The following is a 17,015-nucleotide window of genomic DNA, read 5'->3' on the forward strand; positions in this document are numbered from 1 at the left end:
GGAGGCATGCGGGAGCAGTGTGAGTGCAGGGGAGGGAGGCATGCGGGAGCAGTGTGAGTGCAGGGGAGGGAGGCATGCGGGAGCAGTGTGAGTGCAGGGGAGGGAGGCATGCGGGAGCAGTGTGAGTGCAGGGGAGGGAGGCATGCGGGAGCAGTGTGGGTGCAGGGGAGGGAGGCATGCGGGAGCAGTGTGGGTGCAGGGGAGGGAGGCATGCGGGAGCAGTGTGGGTGCAGGGGAGGGAGGCATGCGGGAGCAGTGTGGGTGCAGGGGAGGGAGGCATGCGGGAGCAGTGTGGGTGCAGGGGAGGGAGGCATGCGGGAGCAGTGTGGGTGCAGGGGAGGGAGGCATGCGGGAGCAGTGTGGGTGCAGGGGAGGGAGGCATGCGGGAGCAGCGTGGGTGCAGGGGAGGGAGGCATGCGGGAGCAGCGTGGGTGCAGGGGAGGGAGGCATGCGGGAGCAGCGTGAGTGCAGGGGAGGGAGGCATGCGGGAGCAGTGTGGGTGCAGGGGAGGGAGGCATGCGGGAGCAGTGTGGGTGCAGGGGAGGGAGGCATGCGGGAGCAGCGTGAGTGCAGGGGAGGGAGGCATGCGGGAGCAGTGTGGGTGCAGGGGAGGGAGGCATGCGGGAGCAGCGTGAGTGCAGGGGAGGGAGGCATGCGGGAGCAGCGTGAGTGCAGGGGAGGGAGGCATGCGGGAGCAGTGTGAGTGCAGGGGAGGGAGGCATGCGGGAGCAGTGTGAGTGCAGGGGAGGGAGGCATGCGGGAGCAGCGTGAGTGCAGGGGAGGGAGGCATGCGGGAGCAGTGTGAGTGCAGGGGAGGGAGGCATGCGGGAGCAGTGTGAGTGCAGGGGAGGGAGGCATGCGGGAGCAGTGTGAGTGCAGGGGAGGGAGGCATGCGGGAGCAGTGTGAGTGCAGGGGAGGGAGGCATGCGGGAGCAGCGTGGGTGCAGAAACACTTGTGGGGACGTAGAGTCATTGTGGACTATGCCAGAGCGGTGAGGCTGTTAGTGGAGATATTGATGCTGCCAGTGCATATAGTGGCCATGCTGCCTGGTATCTATGTGGCTGGGAAAGGGGACTGTTTACTCTGAAACAATTTAAAAATAACCTTCAGAGGCACAGCTGCCCACACACCAATGAAGTTCTTGGCAAGCTGACTGCCTTGTGATTCTGAGTGTGTGAAGTGTCATTATGCTATCTGCATAGTCAGCATTATTGTAAGCACTTGCCATGCTTGTCACACACGTTGCATCCACACACACAAGTTGTAACAAGTGCACAAATATTGCCACACCGTTGCAACTGCACTTACACATGCCCAGTTCTGGCACTCAATTTTACTTCCTACACTGGGTTGCTCTGCTCTGTTGCAGTGCTAGTGTAGACCGGGAGCTCAGTCTACCTGCTACAGTCCCTCAGTGCTCCTGCCCACCTTTCAGTGACAGCTCAGAGAACTAGCTCTGTCATATGTCAAGCCACCTTGTAGGACATGTAGGCTCAAGAGAAACTCAGTTGGTACTCAGCTTGTCTGGTTTCCCCCTTCCCCACACCCCAAAGCGCAGAGCAGTGAAAAAGGATACACAGTGAGCCATAGCACACAGAGCCATGCTCTAAATCAATATATATACTGCACTGGGGATTGGTGTAGCCATTTGGATTCTGCCTCAACACCATCACTCATACTCGTGAGAGCAGGAGAAGGGACACAGCAAAAACACAGCAAAACTATTCCTGTCCCTACATCTCACTCACATTCTGCAAGTAAATCCCAGATCACTTCCTAGTGGTTCAACACTTACTTGTTGTGTTGCGGGAAATAACTAGGCTGCATCTCCTCCCATCATCTGCACTGTCCTGCCAAACTTGGGCCCATTCCACTCCTGTCTCTGGATTCTTTAGGGAAACACAGATACAAACTACTTATAAAGCAAAATCAAAACAAGAAAAAGCAATAATAAAATCCAGCCTCCCCCTCCCCCATCCCCGAATGCACAGCCACCCAAATAGGACAGTGCTTGTAGTAATGGATTCCAGAATATATTGGACAGTAGCTCATGGGGAAGCTGGTGAGCCCCTGCCATGGCATCTGCATGGATTGTGCAAAGGTGTAGCAAGGCATAGGCCCTGTCCTTCATGATGAATGCATGGATCCTTTGGCAGGACAGAACTATAAGAAATAGGCAGTGGAACAAACCAAAACTGAGAACAGATACAAATGGATGTTTTCTACCATCGCCTACAACCTGTATCACATACATGAAAATATACCTATTAGCAAACTTAGGGAGTTGGTAAGTAAGATCCCATGGAAAGGAAGTCTAAGGGTCAAGAGAGTTGACAGTTTTTCAAAGAGACATTATTAAGGGCACAAGAGCAAACTATCCCACTGCGTGGGAAAGATGGAAGTATGGCAAGAGATCACCTTGACTTAACCAGGAGATCTTCAGTGATCTGAAACTCAAAAACTAGGTCAAATTACAAAGGATGAATATAAACAAATACCACAAGTATATAAGGACAAAATTAGAAAGGCCAAGGCACAAAATGAGATTAAACTATCTAGAGACATAAAGGGTAGGGTGACCAGATGTCCCGATTTTATAGGGACAGTCCTGATTTTTGGGTGTTTTTCTTATATGGGCTCCTATTACCCCCCACCCTGTCCCGATTTTTCACATTTGCTGTCTGGTCACCCTAATAAAGGGTAACAAGAAAACAGTCTACAAATACATTAGAAGCAACATAAAGATCAAGAATAGGGTAGACCCATTATTCAATGCGGGGATGATGACAATAATAGAAAATGTGGAAATGGCAGATGTGCTAAATTATATTTTTCATTCAGTTTTCACTAAAAAGTTTAGTAGTGATTGGTCATCTAACATAGTAAATGCCAGTGAAAATGAGGTAGGATCAGAGGCTAAAATAGGGAAAGAACAAGTTAAAAATTATTTAGACAAGTTAGACGTCTTCAGGTCACAGGGCCTGATGAAATACATCCTAGAATCCTCAAGGAACTTACTGAGGAGAGGTCTGAGCCATTAGTGATAATCTTCAAAAAGTCATGGAAGACAGGAGAGATAGAAAAGGGCAAATATAGTGCCTATCTATAAAAACGGGAACAAGGACAACCTGGGAAATTATAGACCAGTCAGCATAATTTCAGTACCTGGAAAGATAATGGAGCAAATAATTGAGCAATCAGTTTGCAAACATCCAGAAGATAATAAAGTGATAAGTAACAATCAGTGTGGATTTGTCAAGAACAGATTGTGTCAAACCAACCTAATAGCTTTCTTTGACAGGGTAACAAGCCTTGTGGATGGGGGAAAGCCGTAGATGCAGTATTTCTTGACTTTAGTAAGTCTTTTGATACTGTCTTGCATGACCGTGTCATAAACAAATTAGGGAAATACAACCTAGATGGATTTATTATGAGGTGGGTGCAGAACTTGTTAGAAAACTGTTCCTAGAGCGTAGTTAACAATGGTTCACAGTCAAGCTGGAAGGGCATAACGAATGGGGTCCCACAGGGATCAGTTCTGGGTCTGGTTCTGTTCAATATCTTCATCAATGATTTAGATAATGGCATAGAGAGAACACTTATAAAGTTTGTGAACGATACCAAGCTGAGAGGGGTTGCAGGTGCTTTGGAGAATAGGATTAAAATTGAAAATGATATGGACAAACTGGAGAAATGGTCTGAAGTAAATAGGATGAAATTCAGTAAGGACAAATGGAAAGTACTCCACTTAGGAAGGAGCAATCAGTTGCACACATACAAAATAGGAAATGACTGCCTAGGCCTAGGACTGCAGAAGGGGAATTGAGGGTCATAGTGGATCAGAAGCAAAATATGAGTCAACAGTGTAACATTGTTGCAAAAAAAAAAAAAAAACATCATTCTGGGATGTATCAGCAGGTGTGTTGTAAGGAAGACAAGAAGTAATCCTTCTATTCTACTCCATGCTGATTAGGCCTCAGATGGAGTATTGTGTCCAGTTCTGGATGCCACATTTCAGGGAAGATGTGGATAAATTGGAGAAAGTTCAGAGAAGAGCAACAAAAATGATTAAAGGTCTAGAAAACATGACCTATGAGGGAGGACTGAAAAAATTGAGTTTGTTTAATCTGGGAAAGAGAAGACTGAGAGGGGACATAACAGTTTTCAAGTACATAAAAGGGTATAAGGAGGAGGGAGAAAATTGTTCTTGTTAGGATAGGACAAGAAGCAATGGGCTTAAATTGCAGCAAGGGTGGTTTAGATTGGACATTAGGAAATAGTTTCCTGTCAGGGTGGTTAAACACTGGAATAAATTGCCTAGGGAAGTTGTGGAATCTCTGTCATTGTCTAACCTGCTCTTAAAAATCTCCAAAAACCTGTCAGGGATGGTCTAGATAATACTTAGTCCTGCCTTGAGTATAGGGGACTGGACTAGATGACCTCTCAAAGTCCCTTCCAGTCCTATGATTTCATGTATGATATTTTAGGGTGCAGTCCAGACCAGTGAGGATCTGTGTCATCACTTGCCCTGCAACCTGGGGTGCCTCACAATGCTTTGGTGCGGTAGCTTCCAAATTGGGCTCCTCACAAACAGCATGCAGGTCATATCCTGAGTGTCTGTGTGTAGCCATAGCCCTGGTCCAGCAGCTCCGACTCCAGTAGTCTGTCAGCAAACATCAGCTGCACTCTGGCTTCCAGCAGCCTTTGTTAATACTTGCAGGGTGACCCCAACACATTCCCAGTCACAGATTTTCCCCCAAAAGCGTGTGATCTGTACTGACCAACCCTCTCCTGGATAGTCCAGATATATTAGGTCCATTGCCTCTGTAAGGGGATCAACATCTGCTCCCTTAAATGGAGTTACCCAAACAATTCACTACTCTGGATTAGTTTTAATTAAAGAATAAAACAAGTTCATTCAACTACAAAGAGAGAGATTTTAAGTGAGTACAAGTAATGAAGCATTGAAGTAAAAAATGGTTACAAGAAAAATAAAGATAAAACACTTTCTAAACTTAACAAATGAGACTTGGTTCAAGGTGAAGTCCCTTACCACATGTTTTCAGTATGTTGCTGATCAAACCCTCAGGCCAAGAGCTGGTCCCAAAGTCCATAGGCTGTTTCCTTTGTCTTCTTAGACGGAAAAGAGAGATGGACAGGGGGAAATAACTTGGGTGTTTTTGCCTTTCACTTTTACAGTTTAGTTACCCTTTGAAGTGTATTTTCCTGAGTGTTATCCATAGTTAACATTCATTCAAACAGGAAAGGCAGCAACATGGTGTCTGGGGGTGAAAGAGGTTGCATGTTGTTACTTCTCACCTCTGTTTTGCTGAAATGTAGATTTTCCTTGTCTCCTGTCTTCCCCCTCTTGCTGTCTGTGGATCCTGTTTACACCTTTTATGTAAACTGAGGTAAACACACATTTCTTTGTTTAAGACCTGCTTGACCAGTTCTACCTAATCTGGGCTATGTGGGTTTGAACATATGCCACCAACATCATTTGGGGGAAATCATGACTTTACATATAATTTTGCTACCTACATTTCACCATGAGGATATTGAGAAGCAAGTTTTCAAAGGATACCTTACAAGGCATATTTTGTACAAAGTTGCGTGTAGGGTGTGAATTCTGGGTGCATTCAGGAGTGCATTCTGGCACAGAAAGGCAGCTGTCATCTTTGCCCCGGGTGTGTCCACTGTGTTTCCCTGTATCTGGCAGTTGAGTCCACTGTGTGCCCCTTGCTTCTGGCACCACTGCTTGCTCTCTCACTGCAGCCTCTTCTGTCTCCCCCTTTTAGGTGTTTTGTCTGAAGAGCAGATCCGGCTGAAGAAGCTCAAGAAACAGGAGGATGATCAGGCTCGGACAGTGGTTGTGCGCCCGAACCCCCCATCTCCGCCCAACACCCCCTATAAACTGACACCTGAGCAGTTGGGCATGATAGAAAAGCTTGTGGCAGCTCAGCAGCAGTGTAACCAGCGCTCATTCACAGACAGGCTCAAAGTGACGGTACAGGCTCAAAGGGCAGACTCCAAAATATACAGGGAAAGGGGAGGCTGGGGTTATGTGCTAAGTGTAGGGGCGCAGCACAGGAGGGCTCTGCTCTGAGTGTAGGGGGCACGACCTGGGGGCCCTGGACTATGTTTACGGAGGAGTAGCATGGGGCAGGGAACGTGTGCTAAGGGTGGGAAGTGTGGGGATTGGGGGGTTAATTGCTAAATTTAGGGGTGTCACAGGGATGGGGGACATGCGCTAATTGTATGTGGGGGTGTCAAGGTAGAGGGCTGGGGGATTGTTTTTCTTTATTCCTTTCTTTCACTATCCCCTCTCGCCATTTGTGTCTCTTGTCTCCCAGCCATGGCCTCAAGCTCCAGACCCTCATAACCGTGAGGCACGACAGCAGCGTTTTGCTCATTTCACTGAGCTTGCAATCATCTCTGTGCAAGAGATTGTGGACTTTGCCAAACAGCTGCCTGGCTTCCTGGAGCTCACCAGAGAAGATCAGATTGCTCTGCTGAAGACATCCACCATAGAGGTAAGAATCCAGCCACATCACCATTGACACCATACCAGAAGTATGGTTCTCTGGTGAATGGATTGGATTTTTTCTCCTTTGGCTTACACTGGGCCAGGTTTGAGCAGTCGCCCTGGGGAGGAGAGATGGAAGGAACCTCAGATATGGAAACACTTTTCCAGTGCCATCCTCTCCAAGCATGGGATACAGTAGGGAATGGGGCAAGAGTGCTGGCTGGGGAGAGCTCCCAGCTACTCCAGGTGCAGCCTATCTCTGCAGAAGGCACTGCTGAGGATGGGGCAGGATTTACTCTATAATTTAGAGGGCTACAGGATGGTGGTGACTTTTCTACATTGATGCTCCAGGACAAGCTGTAGCTTCTGTAACATTTTTGCTGGATTCACAGTCAAGCTCTGAGTGTCCCGTCCCGTCCCATCGTCGTCGTCCCCCCCGTTCCCCCCCCCGGCTCTGTATGTTTTAGGTGATGCTGTTGGAGACATCCCGGCGCTACAATCCAGAGACTGAAAGCATCACCTTTCTGAAGGACCTGAGCTATAATCGGGATGACTTTGCCAAAGCAGGTGAGCTGAAGCCCAGCTGGTGCAGCAGATAGGTTTTTCCTTTCTCCCCTCTGTCCCATGCTGTCCCGCCCTTTGCAATGCAGGCTTCTGGACTCAGGTACAGGGTTTAGGTGAGGTGTAGATGGTTGGGAACAGGAACTTGGCAATGCGCTGCTGGGACCTCAGTTCTCTCTTAATATGCAGTCGCAGTTCAGTTCAGGTATTAGACCCAAAGATTGTAGAGGAAACTTGGATGCCGAACTTTAATGATTTCCTAGCCCCTTCCAGCCCCATATTGGGAAATGTAGGAGACAGGGTCACCTGTCTCCACTGTCCCCAGAGAATAATGAGAGGGGCTTTTTTCCTCAACTCTTTCTAGGTTATATGGTTTCAGCTGCCTTACTCTGTTTGAGAAGGGGGGTTTAGGGCATGCATTGTTGTTAATGGTCACTGCATAGAGGGCATCTGTGGTGATTCAGAGTTGGAGATTCAGAAACCTAATGAATGCTGCTGTGACTGCTTGGAAATCCATATTACTTACCTGCCAGTGAGCTGTTCACAGCATCTTCTCTGGGGCTTGATTATCCAGGTAAGGGGGAGGGGGGCAGTGGGGAGGGCATGGGGGAGAGGACAGGACTAGGGAACGTAGGGTAATGGTCTCCCTTATTATCTGAAACTGGTGCTAGGTTGTTGGAGTGTGAGGCTGCTGTGCTGCACAATGCTTGTGTGTCTCATGGAGACCTCGCTGGGAGATACAGTTAACATGGCCTTGGTAGGGCTAGTATGTTTGAACATTCTGTGTTGTATTGACTCAGGTTGGGAGCTGTAGGAGAGGTGACACTAGGATGGCTATACAGTGATGGTGGTGAAGTGAACGTTATGCAGTAGCTCGTGGTTCAGTTTGACACATTAGGAAACCCGTGTGAGGTGCAAAGTACTATAGAACTGTCATTGTTACTCTGTGGTTTCAAATACTCTAAAGGCTGGGTATTTCAGAAATGCTGAGCATCATTAACTCCAGTTGAAGCCAATAGGAGCTGAGAGTGCTAATCATTTCTGAAAAGTCAGGCTTCAGCTGTCCATCCCCTGATTTTGTATCCCAGGAGTATCTGCCTTTAACTTGTGCCTGTTGCTGAGGCCCATATGTGGAAGTTCACCCTTCAGTAAGAATTTCCCTTTATGCTCTTGGGGTGCTCCCCAAGACTGTTGGTTCTGGGGATTTTGATTTGACTCATCCATGAGGGCTCCTGCTAGTTTACCAGGGGCAAACTATAGTGCTTGCAGATTCACTGAGAGTCTTTGTAAACAGGTCATCATCAGCATCCTGTCAGAGATGGATTTTATGATGTTTTCTATAATCCTATCCATGTACATGATGACCAGACTAAAAAAGTTAGCAGGTCCTGCTCCTGAAGGGTTCTGAATAAGATGGTCCTTAAACTTACCCCCTAAAAGCAATATTGAGGACTTCAACTCTTGCCCTTCTTCTGTAGCTTCCTCACTGCCCTTCATCCATTTCCTCCCCTGGCAATTACAGAAAAATAGCGGAGTGAAATTAGGAAAACTTTCCTGATTTTCAGACTACTTTTTCCCTGTCAGAGAAGGTATTGCTCAATGGAATCATCTCCTATGGACTACAATGGGAGTCCTGTTGCTTGAATATCTATAGTGGCAAATCTCTCCCCCACCAAGTGCCCTCCAACATACCACTTTATTTGCTTATGGCCAGAAGATTATGCCTAATCCTGTAGGACTCAGCTCTGGAGACAGTGGTCCATGGGGCTTAAGTACTGCAATCCTTTATGTCTACCAATAAAGATGCATGCTCTGAAAAATCTCTAGCCAATTCAGAATATAGCAGCGATTCTGCTCAGCAATACAGGTTGCCAGGAACAGATCACCCCGGTATGCACTCTCTGCACTGACACCCCAATAAAACTGAGTTCTGACGTTCTGATTTTCAAAGCCCTATGTGCACGGTTGATTGATTTAAATCAATTTTGGATATGATTTATATATGCAAGCAGGAAACCTTGATTTAAATAATAGATTTTAATCATGTTTTGCAGTTGTACATTGTAGTTATTGCAAAGAAGTTGATTTGCAACTAAATATAGCCTTTACATTAAATTTGGTGCTTCTCCTTACTAACCCAAGGGATACACTAAGCCAGGGGTTCTCAACCTTTTTCTTTCTGAGCCTCCTCCCCCACCCCCCACATGCTCTAAAAACTCCTCTGCCCACCTGTGCCACAACAACTGGTTTTCTGCATATAAAAGCCAGGGTTGGCATTAAGGGGTAGCAAGCAGGGCAATTGCCCAGGGCCCCATGCCCCAGTTGCTCAGGCTTATGCTTCAGCCCGAGGTGGTGGGGCTCAGGGCCCCAGGCTTCAGCCCCATGCAGTGGGGCTTTGGCTTTCTGTCCTGGGCCCCTGCAAGTCTAACTCTGGTCCTGCTTGGCGGACCCCCTGAAACTTGCTCATGGGGCCCCCTGGTTGAGAACTACTGCTATATGCTATGTAAACATATATTATAAAAATAAGTTACATTTATTCATATTCTTAATTTTTACATTTTTAATTTTTTTAAAAAATGGTGCAAGATGCATTTCTTATTTACTAGGTGATTATTAATTTTTTACTTGTGATTTTTGTCAAGGTCTATTTGGATGGAAATTCAAATTCAATTACAGGTACACAAAAAAACTAATTTTAAATTTAGTTTATTAAATTTAATGACCTTAAGTATGCTGGAAATAAGGAAAAGTATCAAAGTTTATCGAAACATGTTCTGCATTTAAAAACTAATTAAACAAAGGAAGTATTAAATCTGTAGTTAGTGAATTGAAATAATTATTACTGGTCACGAAGTCCTTCAAGATTTTAGAACTAGTAGATTTCGTCCTCTCACACCTAGTTTTTATTCATAGATTGGAAGAGAAAAACAAACTTTCCTACTTTTTCAACTGCCAATTGATTTCTTAAATTTTGAATTTTAACTGGTCATTGAACAGAATAAATTGAAGTGAAGAAAATATTCTCTTTATATTTGCAGAAGTCGTTACTGCTGTCAAAAGCTGGTTTAGCATTCAACAAACTCTGGTTCTGGGTTCTTACCACCAAATCAGTAATCTGACTTTCTTTAAAACTTGGTAGCAAATATGTACTGCTTTCGTATAATCATAGAATATCAGGGTTGGAAGGGACCTCAGGAGGTCATCTAGTCCAACCCCCTGCTCAAAGCAGGACCAATCCTCAACTAAACATCCCAGCCAGGGCTTTGTCAAGCCTAACCTTAAAAACTTCTAAAGAAGAAGATTCCACCACCTCCGTAGGTAACGCATTCCAGTGTTTCACCACCCTCCTAGTGAAAAAGTTTTTCCTAATATCCAACCTAAATCTCCCCCACTGCAACTTGAGACAAGGAGTAATGGTCTCAAGTTACTGCTTTGTATTTAGTTTAAAGGAATTTAGTAGATAATACGTTTATGCCCTCCCATAGGTTGTCAATTTTACATTTAATTTTAAATTACAGGTTTATTTTTAAAAAATTAACCTGTATTTAATTTAAATTAGAAAAAACTCATCTCCCCCACTCCCCCAATCTTGTCTGAATGGGATCAGCCTCGTTACCTGAGAGATTCTCTCTGTCCCTCCATGACCACAACCTCCCCACACCAGATATGTTCAACTAGAACAAAAACCTTGTCAGATAGCATGAAACTTGTGCTTGCGGAAGACTAACCTTCATCTGAGCTGGACTGAAACAATGGAACTCACTGCCAAATGCAGTTAGAATGACCACTATTTTTGCATTTGGTGCTAAGTGCAAAAAAAAACCCCTCATCACTTCACTCCAACCTGCCTGCAGTGGAACCCCTATTTATACCAACATGATCACGTTTGTATAGAACTAGAATGGAATTCTAGTATTCTAGGTGAGGGTGTGCCAGTGATTTATAAAAAAGCTATTATAATAATTTCAGCATTACTTTCTATTCCATTCCTTATGCAACCAAACATTTGTTTATTTTTGACTGTTGCACACTGAGCAAAGATCTTCATGGACCTGTTCACAGTGAATCCAGCAGTGTGTATAAGTAGTTCAGATAATTATTTCCAACTTGGATTTGTCAACAAGGCATGTCATCTGCCATTGGGTGTTTGTCTAGCTTTGTTAGGACCTATTTATTCCTATTCTTTGTTTTCTGTATCTTAGCCAGTTTGAGCCATGACATAAAACTTTGCCTTTCTCCGCATGTGTCAGTTTCCGTTACAATGTCTTGTGAGGGACTTTGACAAAGGGTGATTTGAAAGAGGAGGTCAGTTTCATCAGCTGGCACACTCTTTATCTAGTATTTTGTAGACACACTCGAATTCTAGTTCATACCTCTTGGAGTTATTTTTTTCCGGCTGTTTGAACATTCAGGTGGACATGAGCTGCATTCAGTGCATGTTATCAAGCTTTCGCTTGAAACCATGAGGGCTTGAAACTTTTTAAATGAAAGCTGAGATTCTGATCCTGTAATGTAACTCCACAAGCTAGGAACTACACCACTGTAACAAAGCGGCCCTTGGTGGGACACTACTGGGAGTATCAATTCAGGACAAATTGCTTAGAGCAGGGCAGTCACAGCCCAAGGCTGGGGGTCCTTTGCACTCCAAACCAGCCAAACAGAGAGGACTTCGGTTTTACCCCACTGGCTAACTAGAATTCTTACAAGCAATTCCCTTAGACACTCCAGTTTCCCAGTATCACCACCAGCACCGCTCCTTATGGGGATGAATGGTTATGAAAACCAATACCCCAGTAAAAGAAAAAAGGTTCTCCCGATCCCAAAGGACCAAGTCCCACACCCAGGTCAATATGCAAGTCAGATGTTACCCACAAATCCCGCTGTTGCCAATCCTTTAGAATCTAAAATCTAAAGGTTTATTCATAAAAAAAATATAGATGAGAGTTAAAATTGGTTAAATGGAATCAAATACATACAACAGTTGCAAAGTTCTTAGTTCAGGCTTGTTGGGATTACTGCTGATTTAAATCAGTCAAGTTTCTGTAGTACAAACATCCCAGCCTGGATGAGTCGTTTAGTCCTTTTTCAGAGCTTCAGTTTCAAGCACAGTTCCTCCAGACGTCAGAAGCAAGATTGAAGACAAGATGGAGGAGATGCAGCTGCCTTTTATAGTCTCTTGTCATGCGGCCTGTTCTTCCTTTGTTTCAAGGAACATGGCTTGAAAGCCTCCGAGTTCTCTCCATCGGCATGTCCCTGCATGCCTTGCTGAATCATAAGGTGTATCTGCCATCTCTCAGTGGGTCAGTTGTATAGCTGATGGTCCTTAATGGGCCATCAAGCAGGCTAGGCAGTGCTGATGCCAAACTGTCTGGGGTGTCACCCAGAAGTATAGCACAAGTTTGAAATACAGATAGTATAGAGCCAATACTTAACTTTAAATACAAAAATGATACATGCATACAGATAGCATAATCATAACCAGCAAATCATAACCTTTTCATAGACACCTTACTTGACCTCCTTTGTACAAGATTTGCAGCCACTACAGGACCTTGGCTGCAACAATGATCTATATGGTCACAGTTCATGTCAATAACATCACACCTAGGCCTAGTGCATTAATCCCACTCTGCCTTCTAGTCTGTTGATGTTTTATTCTAGTTCATTTTTGATACCTCAGTCTTTGAATGTGCCTCATTTTTATTACTTGGAAAGGGTAGATCCAAGGGTTCCTTCCTTCCTTGGTGAAGACTAATGTGGAGAAATCTAGTTTCTCTGCAGTCACCTTAGGCACTGCAGTTGTTCCCATCATTCCCTGATGGCCCAGCAGATATTAGGCCTCATTTCCATGTTACTTATGGTAGTTTGTTCCTTTCTATTGACTTTATTTGGGTTGGATTTCCATTTTCAGAGGCTGAGTGGCTGGAATAAGCTCTTGAACTTGGCCACTTGAGTGGCCACTTAGTCTAAGGATTTTAATTTCTTCATTTTGGCTTTAGGGCCTGTTTGACTTACTTGGTTCAAGTTTCTATTTTTTAAATCTCACTTTCTAAAAGTGAGTGGCACTATGGTAAGTTTTTGGTAAATTCTTCAGCATCCTTTGGCAATGTTAAATTTAATCATATTGTGGTTACTAACTCTCGTGTGGATGGAATTATTTTAACAACTCCAGTTATTCCTTTTGGGAGTGATGGGAAATTACTCATCAACCCTGATCCCATTTCCTTGTGGAGTCCTGAGGGATCAGTTCCATAAACTTTGTTCAGTGAAATAAGACAAGAGTGGACTGAGGTATCATCATTCACTGAGAATGCCTAGGGATCTATTGCTGTATCTTTAAGACCCTACTTGAACTTCAGGATGATAGCCACAATTTTTGGACAAACTTGTGGATAAGCCATGGGAGGGGTGGAAATTGCAGAAAATAATGGATAATTATAATTATTTGCAGTAATAAGGTCCATTACTTTTCTGCTGTTGACTATCCAGGGCTAAGAGCAGCCGCTGACAGCTGCGGCTTGTGCAATCAGCCCTGCATACGGTGGGGAATCCCACTGTTGAAATTGCGGTGAAAGCTTAATACAATAACTCCTCACTTAACATCGTCCCGATTAATGTTGTTTTGTGGCTGATCAATTAGGGAACATGCTCCCTTGAAGTTGTACAATGCTCCCTTATAATGTTGTTTGGCAGCAGCCTGCTTTGTCCACTGCTTGCAGAAAGAGCAGCCTGTAGGGGCTTTGAACCAGGGTGGACCAGCAAACCCCTATCAGCTTCCATAAATTCCCTCTGTGGCAGCCACCCAGCAGGCTATCAATTGCTGGGCAGTTCAGCTGTCCCTTCCCCTAATACCCTGTGCTGCTCCTGCCTTGGAGCTGCTCCTGGGCAGTGCTAGGTTTACAATGGTGCCAGTGGCTCCATGGAGCCAGGCCCATGTTCAGAAGGGGCCATGGCCTGCTCCGCTTGCACTGCATCCTGAGACCGTGCTAGCCTGCTGTCTCCCCACCACCCATCTCTTGCTCCTCAGGCTGAGGGCTCATCTCTGCCCCCTGGTGCACCTCTGGCTCATCTCTGCTCCCCACCACCTGTAGGCCCCGCCTATCTTCCCGAAGATGAGCTGCCTGGGACTGGTGCACAAGCCTGGCCAGTCTCCGCCAGGTGTGTGTGTCTGACAGTGTAGGGGGCTTGCCTGGGCCCCTCCAGGCAAATGGGTCCTGAGGGGTCCCAGCATGCAGGCCCCTCTCTCTGAGGACTGACATCCCTGCACCATGCTCAGTTACCTCTGTGGGGGCCCACAAAAGGTTAATCTGGCCCTGCTCTTGGGAGCCTCCTGCTTGCTGTGCAGGGGAAGGGGAAAAGAGGGGTGCTGATGTCAGGGTATCCCCTCCCCATACTCCTGCCCCCATCTCCACAGAGCAGGTGGGGACAGACATGACAGGGCTCACACTGGAGGGAGGCTGCTAGCAGCAGCTGCTGCCTCAATTTGCTGATCTACTTTAAAAGGCAGTGTACTTACAGTGGGGTCAGTGTACTTAAAGGAGCAATGCGCATCTCTCTCACACATTGTGAGTCTGTCTCTGTCATGCTGTGTCTCGTCCCTCCATTTGTGCTGCCTTGTGGAGTGTGAGGCTACATTAACACTGTGTTAATCCTTGAGGGCTCAGCCAAGTGCTAGTTCATCATTTAGCAGTAAGGCATTCACTGGGAAATATCCCACCCTCTGATTCCACTCCCTCAACCAAGCTTCACAATCATTGCTATGTACATTAAATTGTTTAAAACTCTGTGTGTGTGTGTGTGTGTGTGTGTGTGTGTGTGTGTAAAATATAGTCTTGTCCGGTGAAAAAAATTTCCCTGGAACCTAAACCTCCCCCCCTTTACATTAATTCTTTTGGGGAAATTGGATTGGCTTAACATTGTTTTGCTTAAAGTAGCATTTTTCAGGAACATAACTACAACATTAAGTGAGGAGTTACTGTATTTATTATTTGTATTGTTAAGCAAGGAGTTACTGTACATCCTGCAAATTCTTAGCATGCATAGGGGACAGCTTTCGGATTCAGAAAGTGAGGAAACAACTAGGGGGTCATCCATTTTGGATCTGGTTTTGACCAACAGGGCTGAATTAGTTGAAAATGTGAAGGTGATTGGGAACTGATCATGATTGGATAGAATTAGGGCTGTCAAGTGATTGAAAGAATTGTGCAATTAAACAATAGAATACTATTTAAATATATTTGGATGTTTTCTACATTTAAGTTTGTTGATTTCAATTATACCACAAAATGCAAAGTGCACAGTGCTCACTTTATATTTATTACAAATATCTGCACTGTAAAAAACAAAAAGTAGTATTAGGTGAATTGAAAAATACAAGTACTGTACTACAGTCTCTTTATCATGGATATTGAACTTACAAATGTAGAATTATGCACAAAAAATAACTGCACTCAAAAACAATGTAAAACTTTAGAGCCTACAAGTCCACTCAGTCCTATTTCTTGCTCAGCCAGTCTCTCAGACAAATTCGTTTACATTTGCAGAAAATAATGCTGCCCACTTCTTTACATTGTCACCTGAAAGTGAGAACAGGTTCACATGGCACTGTTGTAGCCAGCATCGCAAGATATTTACATGCCAGATGCACTAAAGATTCATATGTCCCTTCATGCTTCAACCACCATTCCAGAGGACATGCATCCATGCTGATGACTCATTTAAAAAAAGTGTTAATGATAGGAAAGGAGAGCTGCTCAATGCCTTCTTTGCTTCAGTCTTCTCACAGAAAAGATGTGACTGGATGACTAGAGAAGTTACCATAGACAATCGAGGGGAAGGGATGCAGATCAGGATAAGTAAACATGTCATATATTCTGACCAATTTGAATGAGTTCAAATCAGTGGGGCCAAATGCTATTCACCCGAGAGTACTGAAAGAATTAGCTGAAGAAATCTCAGAACTACTGGCAATAATTAAGGCTGTGTGTGTCACAGATTCCCTGACCTCTGACTTCTGCAGTGGCCAGTGCAGCTGGCTCCAGGCACTGCCCCTGCAGCTCCCATTGGCTGTGGTTCCTGGCCAATGGGAGCTGCAGAGCTGGTGCTCATGGCAGGGGCAGCACACAGAGGCCCCCAGGCCTTCTCTCTCTCTATGAGCTGTAGGGACATGCTGGCCACTTCTGGGGAGCTGTGCAGAGCAGGGCAGGCCAGATAGATTTGGTTAGGAGGCAGGGATACCCCCACCTAATGTAAATGCATTAGGGCATTTACAACCACTCCCAATAGACTAGACACAGCAGGAAGCTGGCTCCATCACATGGGGAAGGGGAAGAGGGTACAGAGAACATACTAATAGAGTTTGCAGATGACAAAGCTAGGGGGTGTGGTCAATATGTAGGAGGATAGCTAAAACTCAGAGGGATCCTGATAAATTGGAGAACTGGGCTACAGCCTCCAAAATGAAATTCAACAAATAAATGTGAGCTGCTACATTTAGGGAAGAAAAAACAAATGTACAAATAGAGAATGGGGGAAAACTGGCTTGGCAGCAGCACTGCTGAGAAGGGTCTGGGAGTTGTGGTGCACCACAACTTCAACAGGAGTCAGCAATCCTATGCTGCTGTTGAGATTAAACAAAACAAAACCATACCCCACCCATGCACCCACAAACCATGCAAATGCAATTTTAGGTTGCATTACCAGAGGCATGCCATGGGAGGCGATACTACCACTCTACTTGGCACTGGTTAGGGCTCAGCTGGAGTACTGTGTCCAGTTTTGGTCACCGATATATAGAAAGGAGGTAGAAAACCTGGAAAGGATACAGGGGTGAGTGACAAAGATGATTAAAGGGATGGAATGCAGCCATATGAGCAAAGGCTGAAGGACCTGGGTATGTTCAGTTTGGAAAAGAGGAGATATGAAAGC

At 45.2% G+C, this 17,015-nt stretch overlaps 1 protein-coding gene across 18 annotated transcripts in view; it reads left to right on the forward strand.

The window, feature by feature from the left end:
- The window catches only part of NR1H3 (nuclear receptor subfamily 1 group H member 3), a 62,014-nt gene that overhangs the window by 36,198 nt on the left and 8,801 nt on the right, over positions 1-17,015 (forward strand). For all 18 annotated transcript variants that reach the window (XM_073348256.1, XM_073348257.1, XM_073348263.1 and 15 more), the window contains 3 exons: positions 5,800-6,008; positions 6,355-6,534; positions 6,995-7,094. In XM_073348256.1, the coding sequence (XP_073204357.1) occupies positions 5,800-6,008; positions 6,355-6,534; positions 6,995-7,094 (489 nt within the window). The remainder of the gene's footprint in view (positions 1-5,799; positions 6,009-6,354; positions 6,535-6,994; positions 7,095-17,015) is intronic.

This window comes from Lepidochelys kempii, chromosome 6, assembly GCF_965140265.1.
Source record: "Lepidochelys kempii isolate rLepKem1 chromosome 6, rLepKem1.hap2, whole genome shotgun sequence".
Lineage (NCBI taxonomy): Eukaryota > Metazoa > Chordata > Testudines > Cheloniidae > Lepidochelys > Lepidochelys kempii.